At 34.1% G+C, this 25106-nt stretch overlaps 1 protein-coding gene and 1 long non-coding RNA gene across 2 annotated transcripts in view; both read left to right on the forward strand.

Moving 5' to 3' along the window:
- Window positions 1–1786: 1786 nt before the first annotated feature.
- On the forward strand, window positions 1787–5501 carry LOC134690540 (uncharacterized). Its single transcript, XR_010101963.1, has 3 exons — window positions 1787–2523; window positions 4607–4630; window positions 5412–5501. It is a non-coding gene; the product is annotated as an uncharacterized LOC134690540 (long non-coding RNA).
- Window positions 5502–12171: 6670 nt separating this feature from the next.
- LOC134690229 (uncharacterized) overlaps window positions 12172–25106 on the forward strand; it is a 60204-nt gene continuing 47269 nt past the window's right edge. The window contains exons 1-6 of the mRNA XM_063550205.1: window positions 12172–12291; window positions 12853–12951; window positions 13513–13611; window positions 14002–14100; window positions 14728–14832; window positions 16712–16774. Of these exons, the coding sequence (XP_063406275.1) occupies window positions 12172–12291; window positions 12853–12951; window positions 13513–13611; window positions 14002–14100; window positions 14728–14832; window positions 16712–16774 (585 nt within the window). The remainder of the gene's footprint in view (window positions 12292–12852; window positions 12952–13512; window positions 13612–14001; window positions 14101–14727; window positions 14833–16711; window positions 16775–25106) is intronic.

Consider the following 25106-nt stretch of genomic DNA (forward strand, 5'->3'; position numbering starts at 1 on the left):
TTCCCTTTTTGTTGACAATATTGTGTGTTTTAGGAGGGGCTGACAGAACAATACTTATTTATGACTTGTATCCAGTGATTTATTATTAGGTTATATATATTGCGATATATACATTTTCTTATTAGTTCACCTGACCTAAAAGTCTATTGGGGTCATTTACTTTTACAAAATTCTCTTACACTACTGGGCCAAATTTGACCAAACTTGGCCACAATCATCATTTGGGTATCTAGTTTAAAAAAAAAAGAAAGTCTGATGAACCACTCCTGCCAACCAACATGGCTGACATGGCTAAAATAGAACACAGGGGTAATATGCAAGTTTGGACTATTATCTTGAAAACTGATATGAATGGAGAAAATAATGAGATCTACATATTATTTATTACTTCAAAACTGGCAGACAATTTCTTATCATGCTTATAGGAGTTTATGACGATGAATGATGAATTTTACAGATATTTTCATGTTTGCCTAATATCTGAAAAACTTTAATAGAGAGAAACTTTATATACCAAAAATGATCTGCAAAGTCTACATAGTCGAAATCGTCAGACGACTCCTTATTGGAATTAATGCCCCTTAATGACGATTTTTATCATTTTTGCATTTTTGCCTTAAATCTGAAAAAAACCCATATAATAGATAGAAAGTAAATTAATGTAAGTAAAAGTGTTCATCAGGACAAGATGTACAAATAAGTGAAAAATCTTTAAATCTTCTGAGGACCTCTTATTGGAGTTATTGCCCTTTGATAATGATTTTTACCACTTTTTTTTGCCTTTTTGCCTTATATCTAAATAACTCAAATAGATATATAGAAACTTAAACAAGCAAAAATGATCAGCAACACTTGATGAACATATATATTAAGTAGCAGAAATAATAAATTGTCCGTTTTTTGTCACAGCAACTCCTCTGACACCACAAAACATAATTTCATGAAACTTTGTAGATAATTAGGACATGATATGTAGATGTGCATATCCTCTAGAATTTTTTTTCAGTTGACTTTTGTAGGAGTTATTAGTCTTTAAAATTAGAAACTGGATGAGATTTTGTTTGCCCAGTGACAGTGTGGGGGCGTGGGGTATGTGAGCGTGCTCACAAATGTCCTTTAGTAAAAGAGTTATCGTATGAATGATGATGAAACAGTTATCCCCAGTCTTAAGAACAAATATATAAACAATTAAAAACTAATTGTTCAAAGAACAATTGATGGTCTTTCCACCAAAAAGTATCTATTTTGATATGAAAATATTAAAATTCAGTTGAAAATGTCAGTTCCTATGGCTTAATGATGTATAAATATGAATTTCAAGCAAAGGTCAAAATCTAGAACGTCCAATTAAGCTATGACCTTGACCTCGATTTTAAGGTCATAAACCAAGGATTCCATATCAAAAGACCCTATGTCTGTATTATGTATGGTTCATGAGTAATATCCGTTTACACATAATTCTAAATATAAAAGGGGCAAAAACTCCCATTTATTGTCTACGCACCCTTCCAATCAAAATTTTTAAGTTACGACATTTCGCAACTAACAATTTAGTAAAAATAATTTGTCGAAATCTTAATGAAAAAGAGTGAAAATAAGCCAGAATAAAAATTTAGAATTTGACCTTTACCTAATTTTCAATTTTTTGGACCAAGGACCTCTAATCAAAAGATCCTAGGTCTCTAGCACTTATGGTTTACAAGATAGAAATGCATATCACTTATTACAAATGCATAAGGGGAATTAACTCTCATATGGAGCGTTCATATCGCTTCGGTGAAATAGGACAAATCATGCGAAGGATATAACGAGCAATTTTGTAAAATAAATTTGTCATAATATTTTACGGTTGCAAAGGAGTTGCGCTAACAAGGAAAACAGTGTTTGGGGAGATAACTCCTACAAAGAAAAGTATTCGTTTACGCAGGGTAAATTTCAAAAGCGCATAAACTGTTCGATATCATATACCAAATATCTAAGCGACATATTGCGAAACAAATGTTTATCGCAAGAACAAAATTAGGCGGAAGAAAAAAAAAAAAAAAAATAATCAGAAGAAAAACAATAGGTCTTTCCACAGAAAAGTGGAAAGACCTAATTATAATAAGGTCTCCCAGCAGCCTTCAAAATTGCTCAAAACCCATACCATATTATAATATAAAAGTCTATAAAAAGTACTGATATGATAAAATGTGAAACAATTCAAAAGAGAAAATCAACAGCCTATTACAACAATGAAAAAGGGGGGGGGGATACACCTACATGTACCAACAACAACCACTACACTACAGGTTCCTCGACAGGCACATACTCAGATTGTAAACAGATCAATTGTTTAATGTGATTGTCATCATGTCCTTGCTTATTTGTTGACAGTTTAGAGAGGCTTGAAATTAATAGATTTAATATTGTCTTAATGCTGGTAAATAAAACTTTTCAGATTTTTAGGTCTGCGGAAGTGCAATTGATGTTCTTGCGTTTGATGGAAAAAATCACACCCTGTTCGTAGAATACAACATTTAGGTAAGTAATCCGATATACAAGTTTTTGAGTTTAGTTTTTAGCTCAGCTGGCCTATAAGGCCATGTGAGCTTTGGCCATCCCTTTGCTTTGGTCGTCTGTCCTTCTTCCAGTGTAAACTTTTTCAGAGATCTTTCCGGACCAAAAAGTGACCTAAATAAAAATGAAAAGTATGTAAAAGATTTATCTGCAACGAAAATTTCAAACCAAATGGACAATCCTATTTTGAGTTATTGCCCCTGAAACATGTGAAATAATGATTGTTATTAAATTTTCTGTTTTTTGTTTTTGTTTATCTTGAAAATTTGTAAAGATAAAAGGAAATTTCAACTACAAAAATGGTCAGCAAGTTTAAATAAGTCAACTGAACAAAATTGTAAACTGATCCCTTATAGGAGTAATTGCCCTTAGACATGTTGAAAGATGAAGAAACTATGATAGATACATGTAGATAGAAACCTTTAGTGGCAAGAATGTTCCACAAAGTAAGATCTCCATCAATGTTAACTTGACCGAAAATATATATAGGAGGTATTTTTCTTGAAAGATTATTTAGCAATTTTTTTTTTGGTTTTTGCAGACACTATGATCATGATATAGATACCAACAAACTTTACATGTTAAAGATGTTTACCAACATTAGATCTACAAATAAGACAACCTGATCATAATTGTCAATCCACCTTTATGAGTTTGGCTGTCCCTTTGGTATCGTTCGCCTCTCTTTTATAGTTATTGCCCTTTTTTGGCATTTCCTTGCCGTTATTTCCAAATTATAGGAGCTAGATTAAAACTGTAAACTAAAAATTATCAGCATGACAAGTATTCCTCCTGAAAATTTGTAAAAACTAACCACTTTGTTTTTGCCTCTGAAATATCTTTTTTTCCGAATTTTGCGCAGTTGGTGGCTGCTATCATAAAAAACTATAGGAGCTAGGTTAAAAGTATAAATTTCAAAAAGGTACATCACAACAAAATGTATCTAACAGTAACTTAAAAATTGGAGAAAAATCTGTCATCTTGTTTTATAGAGTTATTGCCCCTGAAAAATCATTGTTTGAAGTGTTTTGCTGAATATGTAGGAGCTAGGTTAAAAGTGTAAATTACAAAAATGATCAGTTGACAAGATTTTATTATGTTGAAAAAATATGTCAACCTGTTTTTGAGTTATTGCCCCTGAAAGATACTTTTTTCCGTTTTTGCCTGTTATTTAAAAAAAAAAAAAGGAGCTAGCTATAGGTTAAAAGTGCAAACTATAATACTATCAGCATGGCAAGATCTTTCAACTCAGATTTTCCAGTTTTGTGCCATCTGAAATATTGATTTTTTCAGGATCATCTGACCTTTACCTAATTTTCATGGTTCATTGGTCAATATAAAGTTTTAATGATGTGGTCTGTTTCTTGTAAACTACTACCAAAAGATCAACTTTATTTTGTGTATGGAAGCATTGTAAGGTGTACATGTCTGTCTGACAGGGATCATCTGACCTTTACCTAATTTTCATGGTTCTTTGGTCAATATAGAATTTAAATGATTTGGTCTGTTTCTTGTATACTACTAGCAAAAGATCAACTATATTTGGTGTATGAAATGATTGTAAGGTGTTCATGTATTTCTGGCTTTGTTTATCTAACCTTGACCTAATTTTGATTTGATCATATTAGGTTTATGTGATACTTGTAGTAAAACTTCATATTTAAGAATATCAACATAAATGGTCAGTAAAGTAGGCGAGAAATTTCAGGGGATGCACTCATATTTGCAGTTTTGGCTGTTAACTAAGAACCTATAGGAATTAGGTTAAATATGTAAATTGCAAAAATTATCAGCAACACAAAGAGTAACCAGTATGCGCATATAAAAATCGTAGTTAGCAAATAAGCGATTATTTCAGCAGGTGAGCGACACAAAATATTCCAGAAAAGTTGACATAGTCTTTTAGATTCCATGTATTTGGATTAGATTCATATCTGAAAATATTAAGTCAGTAATTCACAAGTCCATAAGGATCATGTATTTTCAACTGACATTAACAATTATAACTCAATGACAACTACACATAGTTTTTATTTTCTATTTTTAGGTTATAATGGAAAATTGGAATGAGGTAAGATTTACTTTTTAAGTCCAATTGTCATGTGATCTTTTATTTCCATTTTCTTACCAAAAATACATGTATGTGATAATTTGTGTCTCCCAGACACCATAATATCTCAAGGGAAGTCCTACATTGACTTTGATATAATACAGTTACTTCCGAGTGGAGTGTGGAGGCATCACTTTATCTAGCTTTCTTGTTAGGTTACTGTCTCTTTATTTTACTATCAACATTTCTTTTTATTCAGTCTACATTATTATATATAATTTTATCATTAAGTAAGCATGGTGGTATTTCTACTATCTGATATAAAATTAGTAAGAAAATGATGAGAAAGTATCAAGGGGACATCTAAAGGTGTTAATGAATGACAAATACAACTACATGTCACCAATAATATTACAATGCATAATGAATGAACCGACTTTGATAAGTTTGACCCGACTTATCAAGTCATTTTCCGGTTTGCTGGTGAAACAAAGAAACACTTGTTTCTATAATGCAAAATACACAAATACTACCTTTTAAATCGATTTTCAGATTGTCATCATTTTGATGATATTTATATTGTAAACTGTCAACTGCTCGGCACAATATGAAACCTCTGATCTCATTTGCTCTGCTCCAATAAAAAAAGCTTGATAGTATGACTTATTTGAGGTGAGGATACCCACTATTTATATAGTTATTTGCCATGCAGGAGAATAAATAATTATTGCTTTATTTAACAGCCCTTTCATTTATTTTTTATTACAATCAATAACATGTAAAATCTATGTTTTACTTACAGAAACTTTATACAGCTGCTGGGACTGGAAATGTAAACGATGTGAAAAAATGCCTTGAGAATAAAGCAGACATTGATTATCAAGATGTAAGTAAAATAGTCTCATTAGGTACAGTAGTAACATCCAAATTAGTACTAGAGCAAATTAATTATGTACAGTAAAAAAACATACTTCTATCTAGATAATTGCAGAACATAGTAGATCTTACTTAAGCAATTTAAGTCACATAACTACATGTTACTTCAAAATACAGCAAATTGTAATAGAATAGAATACAATTACATGTTACTTCAAAATACAGCAAATTGTAATAGAATACAATACAATTACATGTTACTTTAAAATACAGCAAATTGTAATAGAATAAAATACAATTACATGTTACTTCAAAATACAGCAAATTGTAATAGAATAAAATACAATTACATGTTACTTCAAAATACAGCAAATTGTAATAGAATACAATACAATTACATGTTACTTCAAAATACAGCAAATTGTAATAGAATAAAATACAATTACATGTTACTTCAAAATACAGCAAATTGTAATAGAATACAATACAATTACATGTTACTTCAAAATACAGCAAATTGTAATAGAATAAAATACAATTACATGTTACTTCAAAATACAGCAAATTGTAATAGAATACAATACAATTACATGTTACTTCAAAATGCAGCAAATTGTAATAGAATAAAATACAATTGCATGTTACTTCAAAACCTGTCAGTTGAACATAAACAGTATAAAACCCTTATAGAATAAAATACAATTACACGTTACTTCAAAACCTGTCAGTTGAACATAAACAGTATAAAACACGTACTTTAAATAACTTAAACACAACTTTAAGTCACTTCAAAACATGACAGTAAGAATTTTAACAGAAAAAACACACAACTATAAGTCACTTCATAACACAAGAGCAAGAAGTTAAACAACAAAACAACTGTTAGTCACTTCCGAACTTGATAGATAGAACATTAACCAAATAAAACACACAACTATAATTCACTTTAAAACATGACAGTAAGAACATAAGCAGAATAAAAGTCACTTCAAAACATGACAGTAAGAACATGCATAAACAAAATAAAACACCCAACTATAAGATATTTCAAAAATAACAATGATTACACAACACTGAATATGAAACATTCCTGTAATCAAAGAACAACACTGAATGTGAAACATTCCTGTAATCAAGAGAACAACACTGAATGTGAAACATTCCTGTAATCAAAAGAACAACACTGAATGTGAAACATTCCTGTAATCAAAAGAACAACACTGAATGTCAAACATTCCTGTAATCAAAGCACATGACTATGTCATACATGTAATCAAAGCACAACCCTGAATGCGTTACATACATGTTATCAAAGCACATCTCTGAATGTGAAACATTCCTGTAATCAAAGCACATCACTGAATGTGACACATTGCTGTAATCAAAGCACATCACTGAATGTGACACATTCCTGTAATCTAAACAACACTGAATGTGACACATTCCTGTAATCAAAGCACATCGCTGAATGTGACACAAACCTGTAATCAAAGCACAACACTGAATGTGACACATTCCTGTAATCAAAGCACATCACTGAATGTGACACATTCCTGTAATCAAAGCACATCTCTGAATGTGAAACATTCCTGTAATCAAAGCACATCACTGAATGTGACACATTCCTGTAATCAAAGCACATCACTGAATGTGACACATTCCTGTAATCTAAACAACACTGAATGTGACACATTCCTGTAATCAAAGCACATCGCTGAATGTGACACAAACCTGTAATCAAAGCACAACACTGAATGTGACACATTCCTGTAATCAAAGCACATCACTGAATGTGACACATTCCTGTAATCAAAGCACATCTCTGAATGTGAAACATTCCTGTAATCAAAGCACATCACTGAATGTGACACATTCCTGTAATCAAAGCACATCGCTGAATGTGACACAAACCTGTAATCAAAGCACAACACTGAATGTGACACAAACCTGTAATCAAAGCACAACACTGAATGTGACACATTCCTGTAATCAAAGCACATCTCTGAATGTGAAACATTCCTGTAATCAAAGCACATCACTGAATGTGACACATTCCTGTAATCAAAGCACATCACTGAATGTGACACATTCCTGTAATCTAAACAACACTGAATGTGACACATTCCTGTAATCAAAGCACTTCACTGAATGTGACACATTCCTGTAATCAAAGCACATCACTGAATGTGACACAAACCTGTAATCAAAGCACAACATGAATGTGACACAAACCTGTAATCAAAGCACAACACTGAATGGGAAGCATACCTGTAATCTAAACAACACTGAATTGGAAACATACATGTAACCTAAACAACACTGAATGTGACACAAACCTGTAATCAAAGCACATCACTGAATGTGACACATTCCTGTAATCAAAGCACATCACTGAATGTGACACATTCCTGTAATCAAAGCACATCACTGAATGTGACACATTCCTGTAATCTAAACAACACTGAATGTGACACATTCCTGTAATCAAAGCACTTCACTGAATGTGACACATTCCTGTAATCAAAGCACATCACTGAATGTGACACAAACCTGTAATCAAAGCACAACATGAATGTGACACAAACCTGTAATCAAAGCACATCTCTGAATGTGACACAAACCTGTAATCAAAGCACATCACTGAATGTGACACAAACCTGTAATCAAAGCACAACATGAATGTGACACAAACCTGTAATCAAAGCACAACACTGAATGGGAAGCATACCTGTAATCTAAACAACACTGAATTGGAAACATACATGTAACCTAAACAATACTGAATGTGACACAAACCTGTAATCAAAGCACATCACTGAATGTGAAACAAACCTGTAATCAAAGCATATCACTGAATGTGAAGGATTCCTGTAATCTAAACAACACTGAATTGGAAACATACATGTAACCTAAACAATACTGAATGTGACACAAACCTGTAATCAAAGCACATCACTGAATTTGAAACAAACCTGTAATCAAAGCATATCACTGAATGTGAAGGATTCCTGTAATCAAAGCACATCACTGAAGGTGAATTTAATTGAGAATGGAAATGGGGAATGTGTCAAAAAGACAACAACCCGACCAAATAAAAAACAACAGCAGAAGGTCACCAACAGGTCTTCAATGTAGCGAAAAAATTCCCGCACCCGGAGGCGTCCTTCAGCTGGCCCCTAAACAAATATATACCAGTCCAGTGATAATGAACGCCATACTAATTTCCAAATTGTACACAAGAAACTAAAATTAAAATAATACAAGACTAACAAAGGCCAGAGGCTCCTGACTTGGGACAGGCGCAAAAATGCGGCGGGGTTAAACATGTTTGTGAGATCTCAACCCTCCCCCTATACCTCTAACCAATGTAGAAAAGTAAACTTGTAATCAGAGCACATCACTGAATGTGAAGCATACATGTAATCAAAGCACAACACTGAATGTGTGAAACATACATGTAATCAAAGCACATCACTGGATGTGACACATTCCTGCAATCAAAGCACATCACTGAATGTGAAGCATACCTGAAATCAAAGCACAATACTGAATGGGAAGCATACCAGTAATCTAAACAACACTGAATGTGAAGCATACATGTAATCTAAACAACACTGAATGTGAAACAAACTTTTAATCAAAGCACAACACTTAATGTGAAACATACCTGTAATCAAAGCACAACACTAAATGTAAAACATACCTGTTGTCAAAGCACATCACTGAATGTGAAGTATACATGTAATCAAAGCACAACACTAAATGTGAAACATATATGTAATCAAAGTACAACGGTGTAAACTAGTTACTACTTTCCAACATTAATAAAAACAACACTCAAAATAAGTTTGACTTTCTTGAAATTGTTATTATTTTTATAATTTATTTATATATAAGTGGGTATAAGTAATGTCTAAATATAGGATATTACAACAAACCATACCAACCACAAATACCTGACTGCTCCGAGTAAATAGACAAACCACACCAACCACAAATACTTGACTACTCCGAGTAAATAGACAAACCACACCAACCACAAATACCTGACTACTCCGAGTAAATAGACAAACCACACCAACTACAAATACCTGACTACTCCAAGTAAATAGACAAACCACACCAACTACAAATACCTGACTCCTCCGAGTAAATAGACAAACCACACCAACCACAAATACCTGACTGCTCCGAGTAAATAGACAAACCACACCAACCACAAACACCTGACTACTCGGAGTAAACAAACAGTCAGGGGTACTACTTGTACAAGTGTATTTTATTTACTTGAAGAAGTAAAAAAAAATATGCACATATAAGTAAATTTGTAGGATACTTATACAAGTGAATTTTATTTACTTGTATAGGTAAAAAAAAATATTGGCTGAGTTATGTCCCTTCCGCATTCAGATTTTTTTTACTTGTATAGGTAAAAAAATCATTGTTTCTTCTTTTATTGAATTCTGAAGATTTCTTTGCTCTAATAGAATTTTAAATTGTGTACCCTTTGCAGATGTCTTTACTAATCATTCAAGTGTAATTTCATGGACAATGAAAGTCTCATTTGTCTGTTATCTTCTTAACACTGCTCATTTACAAGCCCCAAAGGAGCAATTTTTGATTGCCTTGCGCAAATATACAAGATCTTTGCTCAATCAGTTTCTTTGATGATTTAAAGAGATGAAACATTGAACTTTAATGAAAAAATTTGAGCAAACCTGGGAAAAATCATTAAAGGCATGATTTTGCATCTCAAAACTTAAGGATTTTTGTGGGATTGTAAGAAAAATTTACTTGTACAAGTAAATTTTTCAGAAAATTAAAGGGAGATTATTCAAACATTATTTATTTACTTATATGTGTATATTTTTTTTCACTTCTTCAAGTAAATGAAATACACTTGTACAAGTAGTACCCCTGACTGACAAACAAACCACACCAACCACAAATACCTGACTACTTCCAGTAAATAGACAAACCACACCAACCACAAATACCTGACTACTTCCAGTAAATAGACAAACCACACCAACCACAAACACCTGACTACTCCGAGTAAATAGACAAACCACACCAACCACAAATACCTGACTACTTCGAGTAAATAGACAAACCACACCAACCACAAATACCTGGCTTCTCCGAGTAAATAGACATACCACACCAACCACAAATACCTGACTACTTCGAGTAAATAGACAAACTACACCAACCACAAATACCTGACTACTCTGAGTAAATAGACAAACCACACCAACCACAAATTCCTGACTACTCTGAGTAAATAGACAAACCACACCAACCACAAATACCTGACTACTTCGAGTAAATAGACAAACCACACCAACCACAAATACCTGACTACTCCGAGTAAATAGACAAACCACACCAACCACAAATACCTGACTACTTTGAGTAAATAGACAAACCACACCAACCACAAATACCTGACTACTTTGAGTAAATAGACAAACCACACCAACCACAAATACCTGACTACTTTGAGTAAATAGACAAACCACACCAACCACAAATACCTGACTACTTTGAGTAAATAGACAAACCACACCAACCACAAACACCTGACTACTTCAAATAAATAGACAAACCACATGAACCACAAATACCTGACTACTTCGAGTAAATAGACAAACCACACCAACCACAAATACCTGACTTCTTTGAGTAAATAGACAAACCACACCAACCACAAACACCTGACTACTTCAAATAAATAGACAAACCACATGAACCACAAATACCCGACTACTTCGAGTAAATAGACAAACCACACCAACCACAAACACCTGACTACTCTGAGGAAATAAACAAACAAATTCAACAACTAACAACACATGGTCTATGTACAGGCACAACATGTTAAACCATATTTTCTATGCACAGTCCACCTATCTTGACCATTCAGCATTGGTAATAAAAGTAAAACTCTAACAAAAAACCTGCAAAGTTCAACTACCATAGGTCTGTATTGAAACTGATGCTGATATCATTATACTGATTCAACATTTAATCAAAATTCGGTTTTTAATCAGATAGCTTAAATGGGAAAATATGCATGAAGGGGTTCTCTTAATTCCTTTTTAATCATATTATTGTCATAAATCAGAAAATATAACTTTTTTCATTTTAAAAAATTATTTTATTTTAATAAATAATTATTTTGAATTTACACAAAATCATGTTGTTAATTAGACAGGTTTAATGAATAAATATTTGTAATAATTATATAAAGTGGGGTCTCATTTTACTCATTTTATTGTTCTGAATCAGAAAATATAATTTTTTTACAAGTTTATTAAAAAAAAATATTTTATAAGAATGAATGATTATACTGTATCTACACTAATTCCTGTTGTTAATCAGACAGTTTTAATAAACAAATATTTTAATTGTAAGAATTATATAAAGTGGGGTCTCATTTTACTTGTTTTGTTCTACTGAATCCATTGATATAATTATTTCACACATTTCTTTATTTTTTTATTTTTTTTTAAGATATCAGGTTTAATGGAAGTTTTGACATTTCACAACAAAACAATGGTTTATATACAATATAGATACAAGTGTGACTGGTAATTGTATTCAGTTTTGACCACTGATTCATGTGATATATATTTTGTTTATATTTATTACTAAACATTGTCCAGTTTATCAGACAAGTTTTGATGTCAGTTGTATTATTCCAGGGTATTGGAGTGACAGCATTAATGTTGGCTGCCATGTATGGACACCTGGAGATCTGTAGACTCCTCATTGGTACAGGATGTAAGATCGACATCACATCAGTATGTTATCTACTTAGTCTGATCACATTACTATTAATCTACACTAAATCATGGTGTTAATTAGACAAGTTTTAAAGAACAAATATTTGTAATAATTATATCAAGTGGGGTCTCATTTAACTCATATTATTGTTCTGAATCAGAAAATATAACTTTTTTACAAGTTTATTAAAAAAAAAAATTCTATTAGAATGAATGATTATACTGAATCTACACTAATTCCTGTTGTTAATCAGACAGTTTTAATGAACAAATATGCGTAAGAATCATATAAAGTGGGGTCTCATTTTACTTGTTTTGTTCTACTGAATCCATTGATATAATTATTTTACACATTTCTTGAAAAAAAATTTTTTTTAAGATATCAGGTTTAATGGAAGTTTTGACATCTCACAACAAAACATGTTTATTTATTGTTTATATACAATATAAATACAAGTGCGACTGGTAATTGTATTCAGTTTTGACCACTGATTCAAGTGATATATATTTTGTTTATATTTATTACACAACATTGTCCAGTTTATCAGACAAGTTTTGATGTCAGTTGTATTATTCCAGGAGGATGGAGTGACAGCATTAATGTATGCTGCCAGTGGAGGAGACCTGGAGATCTGTAGACTCCTCATTGGTACAGGATGTAAGATCGACATCACAACAGTATGTTATCTAATTAGTCTGATCACATTACTATTAATCTACACTAAATCATGGTGTTAATTAGACAAGTTTTAAAGAACAAATATTTGTAATAATTATATCAAGTGGGGTATCATTTAACTCATATTATTGTTCTGAATCAGAAAATATAACTTTTTTACAAGTTTATTAAAAAAAAAAATTCTATTAGAATGAATGATTATACTGAATCTACACTAATTCCTGTTGTTAATCAGACAGTTTTAATTAACAAATATGTGTAAGAATCATATAAAGTGGGGTCTCATTTTGTTTGTTTTGTTCTACTGAATCCATTGATATAATTATTTTACACATTTCTTGAAAAAAATATTTTTTTAAGATATCAGGTTTAATGGAAGTTTTGACATCTCACAACAAAACATGTTTATTTACTGTTTATGTACAATATAAATACAAGTGTGACTGGTCATTGTATTCAGTTTTGACCACTGATTCATGTGATATATATTTTGTTTATATTTATTACACAACATTGTCCAGTTTATCAGACAAGTTTTGATGTCAGTTGTATTATTCCAGTGGGATGGAGAGACAGCATTAATGTGGGCTGCCATGGGAGGACACCTGGAGATCTGTAGACTCCTCATTGATACAGGATGTAAGATCAACATCACAAATGTATGTTATCTACTTAGTCTGATCACATTACTATTAATCTACACTAAATCATGTTGTTAATTAGACAGGTTTAACGAACAAATATGTGTAAGAATCATATAAAGTGGGGTCTCATTTTACTTGTTTTGTTCTACTGAATCCATTGATATAATTATTTCACACATTTCTTGAAAAAAATATTTTTTTAAGATATCAGGTTTAATGGAAGTTTGGACATTTCACAACAAAACAGGTTTATTTATTTGTTTATATACAATATAAATACAAGTGTGACTGGTCATTTTATTCAGTTTTGACCACTGATTCATGTGATATATATTTAGTTTATATTTATTACACAACATTGTCCAGTTTATCAGACAAGTTTTGATGTCAGTTGTATTATTCCAGAATTTAGGATGGACAGCATTAATATTGGCTGCCAATGGAGGACATCTGGAGGTCTGTCGACTCCTCATTGATACAGGATGTAAGATCGACACCACAGATGTATGTTATCTACTTAGTCTGATCACATTACTGTTAATCTACACTAAATCATGTTGTTAATTAGACAGGTTTAATGAACAAATATTTGTAATAATTATATAAAGTTTGGTCTCATTTTACTCGTATTATTGTTCTGAATCAGAAAATATAACTTTTTTTCATGTTTGTTGAAAAAAATTATTTTATTAAAGTGAATGATTATACTGAATCTACACTAATTCCTGTTGTTAATTAGACAGTTTTAATAAACAAATATCTGTAAGAATCATATAAAGTGGGGTCTCATTTTGTTTGTTTTGTTCTCCTGAATCTATTGATATAATTATTTCACACATTTCTTGAAAAAAATTTTTTTTTTAGATATCAGGTTTAATGGAAGTTTTGACATTTCACAACAAAACATGTTTATTTACTGTTTATATACAATATAAATACAAGTGTGACTGGTCATTGTATTCAGTTTTGACCACTGATTCATGTGATCTATATTTTGTTTATATTTATTACACAACAATGTCCAGTTTATCAGACAAGTTTTAATGTCAGTTGAAGGATATGTTGTATATTATTGATATCGATAACAAAGTATTGTACATTATAGTTACATGTTATTTGGTTATATTATAGATCCATGGAGAAACAGCTTTACATTGGGCTGCTGAGAGAGGACATCTACAGATCATAAGATGTCTGGTAGAAAGAGGTGCCAGTCCCTTGGTTACAACACATGAGGTAATATTTGATAGTATATGCCCAGTGTTCAATTAATTTATGGATCACTTAGATGATGTGTAAAATCTGTTTGGTACAATATTTCTATTGTTATAGATGTTAACCAAGATACAACACATATCTAAGTGATATTTCTGGCAAATTTGAGATAAGATGATTTATTATGGACCTGTCTAGATGCATATAGATTCTACCACTGTCTCGAGTGTAATACGATATTTATCCACTCGAGACAGTTAAATGTTCAAATTTAAACGCGAGGCTTCAATCCTCGTGTTTTAAATATTTAGAATTTAACTGTCGATGCTACGAGTGAGCATACTGGTGCAGTAATGTGATTTTGACATTCTTTTTTTTTGTAAAAAGGGCACCAACTTTTAAGTTATATCAAAATGACAAAATGACAGAAATTAGGTGAAAAAATTTCCGAATCAGAGTATGATGACATTTATTTTTGTGAACTGCGGCTATTTGAGCTAGATTGCTTGAGTTAACATGTCATTCTAATACAAAGTTGAGAAAAATAGTGTTATTGTAAGATTATGCATTTAATATTTGCCACTGGACATTAAGCAGCAATCAACACAGAGACACTAATTTACATGAACACTTTTTATTCCCTGCTTAACACGGAGCATACAAGTTATATATTACCTCTTTTTCTGTCATATATGAAAGTTTGGTCACTTTTTTTCTCAGCAACTCTAAGTTGCAACTTATTGAAATATGTAACTAAGTTCATGAAGTAATAATCGAAGCTGAGGGCTCACAAAATGAATAAACTACCACTCTGCTGTTACTGGTATGAAGTGGTCAGGGTTTCCGCTGGCGGTCGCCATTTTCGCAATTTGCGAAAAAATAATAATTGTGGCGATTAAAATTCGTCATTGGCGAAAGAATTTGGCGAAAGAAATATATATAACGATTTATTTTCAGCCATCTTGTTTATTTACTTTTTCCGGGTTTCTCTAACTTTACCTATCAGACAATACTCGGAATTCACCTTGAACTCGTTAAGATTTAGACAGAAAATCAATAATCAGCTGATTGCTTTCATAGCTATCGACATCAAAGGACTAATTAATAATGGTGTTGATTTTATGATATGACAAAATAATATGGCTTCTGTTACATGTCACAAAAGGGATTTATTAGCAACTTTGCGACGCACGTGTTTGCAAAATTTTTACGCTTCCTCTCCTTCTTTTAATAATAGTCTAGAAAAGAAAATTGTTGTTATGACGAAAAATGTTCAAAAGCAAGAAAAGTCTGATTTAAAATTTTATCATTTAACTTTCATATAGATCATTGATTTCAGTGTGTACTTCAAAATCGTATCAGTGTTCAGTGACACACGTGTTTCAAGCATATAGTTTTACTTATTTACGATGGTCTAGAAAAGAAAACTGTCGTTATGAAGAAATCTATTCAAAAGGTTGGCATGAGAGTAACCCTTCAATGAATTGACTTCACTTCCACGAGGGATCAATTTCAAGTGATAAGATGCTTCGTTTTGTTGTAAAAACCACTTCTTAATTAGGAGAAGGGTGGCTGGAAAAAAAAGGAAATTTTTTAAAGAAAAATATACTTGTGTTACTTGGCGAAAAAAAAATTAAAGTGGCGAAAAATATATTGTTTTGGCGAAAGAGGTGGCGAAAAAAATAATTGACCCAGGGGAAACCCTGGAAGTGGTGATCAGAGCTGAGGGGGTCACATGATAAATCAAATACCACTCAGATGTTACTGGTATGAAGTGGTAATCAGAGCTGAGGGGGTCACATGATAAATAAAATACCACTCAGATGTTACTGGTATAAATCTACTGTAAGATAAGTGTTATAAAAGAGATCCATTGATATATATGTCTCACTGATTTCAGGGTAAAACTCCATATGATCTGGCAGCAGCAAAACTGAAGTTTGAAGTAGTGGAATACTTGCAGGTACATATATATGTAATAAATTCTTACTTTTAAACAGAATAACCTGAAATCAATATTTATTGATGTACCATACACAACATTAGAAGATGTGGTATGATTGCCATTAATGAGACGACTCTTCACAAGAGACCACATGACACAGACATTAACAAGTATAGGTCACTGTACAACCTTCAACAATGAGCAAACCCATGCCATTGTTAGGATATGGACAAATAAAACAACAATGTCACGTAGTGCATTCACGAAATTTTTTTCAAAATATCAAAGTGTAAAGAGTTATTACACCATATAAATCCAAAAGGAGGACACTGAAAGCAAATGTTTTTTTTTTTCATTTTTAGTCCTGTAAATTTTTCAAATTAAAAATAAACTCATACAGTTGATTTGGATCTGCTACAATGTTTAAGGTATTCTTCAGACTCGCACCTAACTAAAATTGTTTAGTCAAACTGGTTGTCTTAAGGGCAGTGGTACTAAACACTGTCTACTGAATAAATGGGGTTTCTTACGGGTAATGGTACACTGTATACTGGATTAATGGGGTTTCTTACGGGTAGTGTTACTAAACACTGTGTACTGAATAAATGGGGTTTCTTACGGGTAATGGTACACTGTATACTGGATTAATGGGGTTTCTTACGGGTAGTGTTACTAAACACTGTGTACTGGATAAATGGGGTTTCTTACGGGTAGTGGTACTAAACACTGTCTACTGGATAAATGGGGTTTCTTACGGGTAGTGTTACTAAACACTGTCTACTGGATAAATATGGTTTCTTACGGGTAATGGTACACTGTATACTGGATTAATGGGGTTTCTTACGGGTAGTGTTACCAAACACTGTCTACTGGATAAATGGGGTTTCTTACGGGTAGTGGTACTAAACACTGTCTACTGGATAAATGGGGTTTCTTACGGGCAGTGTTACTAAACACTGTGTACTGGATAATTGGGGTTTCTTACTGATAATGGTACACTGTCTACTGGATAAATGGGGTTTCTTACGGGTAGTGGTACTAAACACTGTGTCCTGGATAAATGGGGTTTCTTACGGGTAGTGTTACTAAACACTGTCTACTGGATAAATATGGTTTCTTACGGGTAATGGTACACTGTATACTGGATTAATGGGGTTTCTTACGGGTAGTGTTACCAAACACTGTCTACTGGATAAATGGGGTTTCTTACAGGTAGTGGTACTAAACACTGTGTACTGGATAAATGGGGTTTCTTACGTGTAGTGGTACTAAACACTGTGTACTGGATAAATGGGGTTTCTTACAGGTAGTGGTACTAAACACTGTGTACTGGATAAATGGGGTTTCTTACGTGTAGTGGTACTAAACACTGTGTCCTGGATAAATGGGGTTTCTTATAGATAGTGGTACTAAACACTGTCCTGGATAAATGGGGTTTCTTACAGGTAACGGTACACTTTGTACTGGATAAATGGGGTTTCTTACAGGTAACGGTACACTTTGTACTGGATAAATGGGGTTTCTTACAGGTAGTGGTACTAAACACTGTGTACTGGATAAATGGGGTTTCTTCCAGGTAGTGGTACTAAACACTGTGTACTGGATAAATGGGGTTTCTTACGTGTAGTGGTACTAAACACTGTGTACTGGATAAATAGTGTTTTTACAAGTAGTGTTACAAAACACTGTGTACTATTTAAATGGGGTTTCTTACAGGTAACGGTACACTTTGTACTGGATAAATGGGGTTTCTTACAGATAGTGGTACTAAACACTGTCCTGGATAAATGGGGTTTCTTACAGGTAGTGGTACTAAACACTGTGTACTGGATAACTGGGGTTTCTTACAGGTAGTGGTACTAAACACTGTGTCCTGCATAAATGGGGTTTCTTATTGGTCACGGTACACTTTGTACTGGATGAATGGGGTTTCTTACAGGTAGTGGTACTAAACACTGTGTCCTGGATAAATGGGGTTTCTTACGGGTAACGGTACACTTTGTACTGGATAAATGGGGTTTCTTACAGGTAGTGGTACTAAACACTGTGTACTGGATAAATGGGGTATCTTACGGGGAGTGGTACTAAACACTGTGTACTGGATAAATGGTGTTTTTACAAGTAGTGTTACAAAACACTGTGTACTATTTAAATGGAGTTTCTTACGGGTAGTGGTACTAAACACTGTCTACTGAATAAATGGGGTTTTCACAAATAGTGTTACTAAACACTGTGTACTGGATAAATGGGGTTTCTTACGGGCAGTGTTACTAAACACTGTGTACTGGATCATTGGAATTTCTTACGGATAATGGTACATTTTGTACTGGATAAATGGGGTTTTGTACGGGTAGTGGTACTAAACACTGTACTTGATCAATGGGGTTTCTTACGGGCAGTGTTACTAAAAACTGTGTACTGGATAATTGGGGTTTCTTACGGATTATGGTACACTGTCTACTGGATAAATGGGGTTTCTTACGGGTAGTGGTAATAAACACTGTCAACTGGATAAATGGTGTTTTTACAAGTAGTGTTACTAAACACTGTGTACTATATAAATGGGGTTTCTTACGGGAAGTGGTACTAAACACTGTCTACTGGATAAATGGGGTTTTTACAAATAGTGTTACTAAACACTTTGTACTGGATAAATGGGGTTTCTTTCGGATAGTGGTACTAAACACTGTGTACTTGATAAATGGGGTTTCTTACTGGTAGTGGTACTTAACACTGTCTACTGGATAAATAGGGTTTTTACAAGTAGTGTTACTAAACACTGTGAACTGGATCAATGGGGTTTCTTACTGGTAGTGGTACTAAACACTGTGTACTGGATAAATGGGGTTTCTTACAAGTAGTGTTACTAAACACTGTGTACTGGATAAATGGTGTTTTTACAAGTAGTGTTACTAAACACTGTGTACTATATAAATAGGGTTTCTTACGGGTAGTGTTACTAAACACTGTGTACTGGATAAATAGGGTTTTTACAAATAGTGTTACTAAACACTTTGTACTGGATAAATGGGGTTTCTTTCGGATAGTGGTACTAAACACTGTGTACTTGATAAATGGGGTTTCTTACTGGTAGTGGTACTTAACACTGTCTACTGGATAAATAGGGTTTTTACAAGTAGTGTTACTAAACACTGTGAACTGGATCAATGGGGTTTCTTACTGGTAGTGGTACTAAACACTGTGTACTGGATAAATGGGGTTTCTTACAAGTAGTGTTACTAAACACTGTGTACTGGATAAATTGTGATTTTACAAGTAGTGTTACTAAACACTGTGTACTATATAAATAGGGTTTCTTACGGGTAGTGTTACTAAACACTGTGTACTGGATAAATAGGGTTTTTACAAATAGTGTTACTAAACACTTTGTACTGGATAAATCGGGTTTCTTACGAATAATAGTACACTGTCTACTGGATAAATGGGGTTTTCTTACAGTTAGTGGTACTTAACACTGTGTACTGGATAAATAGGGTTTTTACAAATAGTGTTACTAAACACTTTGTACTGGATAAATCGGGTTTCTTACGAATAATAGTACACTGTCTACTGGATAAATGGGGTTTTCTTACAGTTAGTGGTACTTAACACTGTGTACTGCATAAATGGGGTTTCTTACAGGTAGTGGTACTAAACACTGTGTCCTGGATAAATGGGGTTTCTTACGTGCAGTGGTACTAAACACTGTGTACTGGATCAATGGGGTTTCTTACAGGTAGTGGTACTAAACACTGTGTCCTGGATAAATGGGGTTTCTTACAGGTAGTGATACTAAACACTGTGTACTGGATAAATGGGGTTTCTTCCAGGTAGTGGTACTAAACACTTTGTCCTGGATAAAAGGGGTTTCTTACAGGTAGTGGTACTAAACACTGTGTACTGGATAAATGGGGTTTCTTACAGGTAGTGGTACTAAACACTGTGTCCTGGATAAATGGGGTTTCTTACAGGTAGTGGTACTAAACACTGTGTACTGTATAAATGGGGTTTCTTACGGGTAGTGGTATTAAACACTGTCTACTGGATAAATGGGGTTTCTTACAGGCAGTGTTACTAAACACTGTGTACTGGATCATTGGAATTTCTTACGGATAATGGTACACTTGTACTGGATAAATGGGGTTTCGTACGGGTAGTGGTACTAAACACTGTGTACTTGATCAATGGGGTTTCTTACGGGCAGTGGTACTAAGCACTGTGTACTGGATAAATTAGGTTTCTTATGGGTAGTGATAATCAACACTGTCAACTGGATAAATGGTGTTTTTACAAGTAGTGTTACTAAACACTGTGTACTTAATAAATGGGGTTTCTTACGGGCAGTGTTACTAAACACTGTGTACTGGATAATTGGGGTTTCTTACTGATAATGGTACACTGTCTACTGGATAAATGGGGTTTCTTACGGGTAGTGGTACTAAACACTGTGTACTGGATAATTGGGGTTTCTTACGGATAATGGTACACTGTCTACTGGATAAATGGGGTTTCTTACAGGTAGTGGTACTAAACACTGTGTACTGGATAAATGGGGTTTCTTACTTGGAATGGTACTAAACACTGTGTACTGGATAAATGGGGTTTCTTACTGGTAGTGGTACTAAACACTGTGTACTGGATAAATGGGGTTTCTTACAGGTAGTGGTTCTAAACACTGTCCTGGATAAATGGGGTTTCTTACGGGTAACGGTACACTTTGTACTGGATAAATGGGGTTTCTTACAGGTAGTGGTACTAAACACTGTGTACTGGATAAATGGGGTTTCTTACAGGTAGTGGTACTAAACACTGTGTACTTGATAAATGGGGTTTCTTATGTGCAGTGGTACTAAACACTGTCTTCTGGATAAATGGGGTTTCTTACGGGCAGTGTTACTAAACACTGTGTACTGGATAAATGGGGTTTCTTACAGATAGTGGTACTAAACACTGTCCTGGATAAATGGGGTTTCTTACGGGTAACGGTACACTTTGTACTGGATAAATGGGGTTTCTTACAGGTAGTGGTACGAAACACTGTGTACTGGATAAATGGGGTTTCTTCTAGGTAGTGGTACTAAACACTGTGTATTGGATAAATGGGGTTTCTTACGTGTAGTGGTACTAAACACTGTGTACTGGATAAATGGGGTTTATTACAGGTAGTGGTACTAAACACTGTGTACTGGATAAATGGTGTTTTTACAAGTAGTGTTACAAAACACTGTGTACTATTTAAATGGGGTTTCTTACGTGCAGTGGTACTAAACACTGTGTACTGGATAAATGGGGTTTCTTACAGGTAGTGGTACTAAACACTGTGTCCTGGATAAATGGGGTTTCTTACAGGTAGTGGTACTAAACACTGTGTCCTGGATAAATGGGGTTTCTTACAGGTAGTGGTACTAAACACTGTGTACTGTATAAATTGGATTTCTTATGGGTAGTGGTATTAAACACTGTCTACTGGATAAATGGGGTTTCTTACGGGCAGTGTTACTAAACACTGTGTACTGGATCATTGGAATTTCTTACGGATAATGGTACACTTGTACTGGATAAATGGGGTTTCGTACGGGTAGTGGTACTAAACACTGTGTACTTGATCAATGGGGTTTCTTACGGGCAGTGGTACTAAACACTGTGTACTGGATAAATTAGGTTTCTTATGGGTAGTGATAATAAACACTGTCAACTGGATAAATGGTGTTTTTACAAGTAGTGTTACTAAACACTGTGTACTTAATAAATGGGGTTTCTTACTGGCAGTGTTACTAAACACTGTGTACTGGATAATTGGGGTTTCTTACTGATAATGGTACACTGTCTACTGGATAAATGGGGTTTCTTACGGGTAGTGGTACTAAACATTGTGTACTGGATAATTGGGGTTTCCTACGGATAATGGTACACTGTCTACTGGATAAATGGGGTTTCTTACAGGTAGTGGTACTAAACACTGTGTACTGGATAAATGGGGTTTCTTACAGGTAGTGGTACTAAACACTGTGTACTGGATAAATGGGGTTTCTTACAGGTAGTGGTACTAAACACTGTGTACTGGATAAATGGGGTTTCTTACAGGTAGTGGTACTAAACACTGTCCTGGATAAATGGGGTTTCTTACGGGTAACGGTACACTTTGTACTGGATAAATGGGGTTTCTTACAGGTAGTGGTACTAAACACTGTGTACTGGATAAATGGGGTTTCTTACAGGTAGTGGTACTAAACACTGTGTACTTGATAAATGGGGTTTCTTATGTGCAGTGGTACTAAACACTGTCTTCTGGATAAATGGGGTTTCTTACGGGCAGTGTTACTAAACACTGTGTACTGGATAAATGGGGTTTCTTACAGGTAGTGGTACTAAACACTGTGTCCTGGATAAATGGGGTTTCTTACAGATAGTGGTACTAAACACTGTCCTGGATAAATGGGGTTTCTTACGGGTAACGGTACACTTTGTACTGGATAAATGGGGTTTCTTACAGGTAGTGGTACTAAACACTGTGTACTGGATAAATGGGGTTTCTTCTAGGTAGTGGTACTAAACACTGTGTACTGGATAAATGGGGTTTCTTACGTGTAGTGGTACTAAACACTGTGTACTGGATAAATGGGGTTTATTACAGGTAGTGGTACTAAACACTGTGTACTGGATAAATGGTGTTTTTACAAGTAGTGTTACAAAACACTGTGTACTATTTAAATGGAGTTTCTTACGGTTAGTGGTACTAAACACTGTCTACTGAATAAATGGGGTTTTCACAAATAGTGTTACTAAACACTGTGTACTGGATAAATGGGGTTTCTTACGGGTAGTGGTATTAAACACTGTCTACTGGATAAATGGGGTTTCTTACGGGCAGTGTTACTAAACACTGTGTACTGGATCATAGGAATTTCTTACGGATAATGGTACACTTTGTACTGGATAAATGGGGTTTTGTACGGGTAGTGGTACTAAACACTGTGTACTTGATCAATGGGGTTTCTTACGGGCAGTGTTACTAAAAACTGTGTACTGGATAATTGGGGTTTCTTACGGATTATGGTACACTGTCTACTGGATAAATGGGGTTTTTACAAGTAGTGTTACTAAACACTGTGTACTATATAAATGGGGTTTCTTACGGGAAGTGGTACTAAACACTGTCTACTGGATAAATGGGGTTTTTACAAATAGTGTTACTAAACACTTTGTACTGGATAAATGGGGTTTCTTTCGGACTGTGTACTTGATAAATGGGGTTTCTTACTGGTAGTGGTACTTAACACTGTCTACTGGATAAATAGGGTTTTTACAAGTAGTGTTACTAAACACTGTGAACTGGATCAATGGGGTTTCTTACGGGTAGTGGTACTAAACACTGTGTACTGGATAATTGGGGTTTCTTACAGGTAGTGGTACTAAACACTGTGTACTGGATAAATGGGGTTTCTTACGGGTAGTGGTACTAAACACTGTGTACTGGATAAATGGTGTTTTTACAAGTAGTGTTACTAAACACTGTGTACTATATAAATAGGGTTTCTTACGGGTAGTGGTACTAAACACTGTCTACTGGATAAATGGGATTTTTACAAATAGTGTTACTAAACACTTTGTACTGGATAAATCGGGTTTCTTACGAATAATAGTACACTGTCTACTGGATAAATGGGGTTTTCTTACGGTTAGTGGTACTAAACACTGTGTACTGCATAAATGGGGTTTCTTACAGGTAGTGGTACTAAACACTGTGTCCTGGATAAATGGGGTTTCTTACAGGTAGTGGTACTAAACACTGTGTCCTGGATAAATGGGGTTTCTTACAGGTAACGGTACACTTTGTACTGGATAAATGGGGTTTCTCACAGGTAGTGGTACTAAACACTGTGTACTGGATAAATGGGGTTTTTACAAGTAGTGTTACTAAACACTGTGTACTATAAATAGGGTTTCTTACGGGTAGTGGTACTAAACACTGTCTACTGGATAAATGGGGTTTTTACAAATAGTGTTACTAAACACTTTGTACTGGATAAATCGGGTTTCTTACGAATAATAATACACTGTCTACTGGATAAATGGGGTTTTCTTACGGTTAGTGGTACTAAACACTGTGTACTGCATAAATGGGGTTTCTTACAGGTAGTGGTACTAAACACTGTGTCCTGGATAAATGGGGTTTCTTACAGGTAGTGGTACTAAACACTGTGTCCTGGATAAATGGGGTTTCTCACAGGTAGTGGTACTAAACACTGTGTACTTGATAAATGGGGTTTCTTACGTGCAGTGGTACTAAACACTGTGTACTGGATAAATGGGGTTTCTGATGGGTAGTGGTATTAAACACTGTCTACTG

This window comes from Mytilus trossulus, chromosome 11 (assembly GCF_036588685.1).
Source record: "Mytilus trossulus isolate FHL-02 chromosome 11, PNRI_Mtr1.1.1.hap1, whole genome shotgun sequence".
NCBI classification, from domain to species: Eukaryota; Metazoa; Mollusca; class Bivalvia; order Mytilida; family Mytilidae; genus Mytilus; species Mytilus trossulus.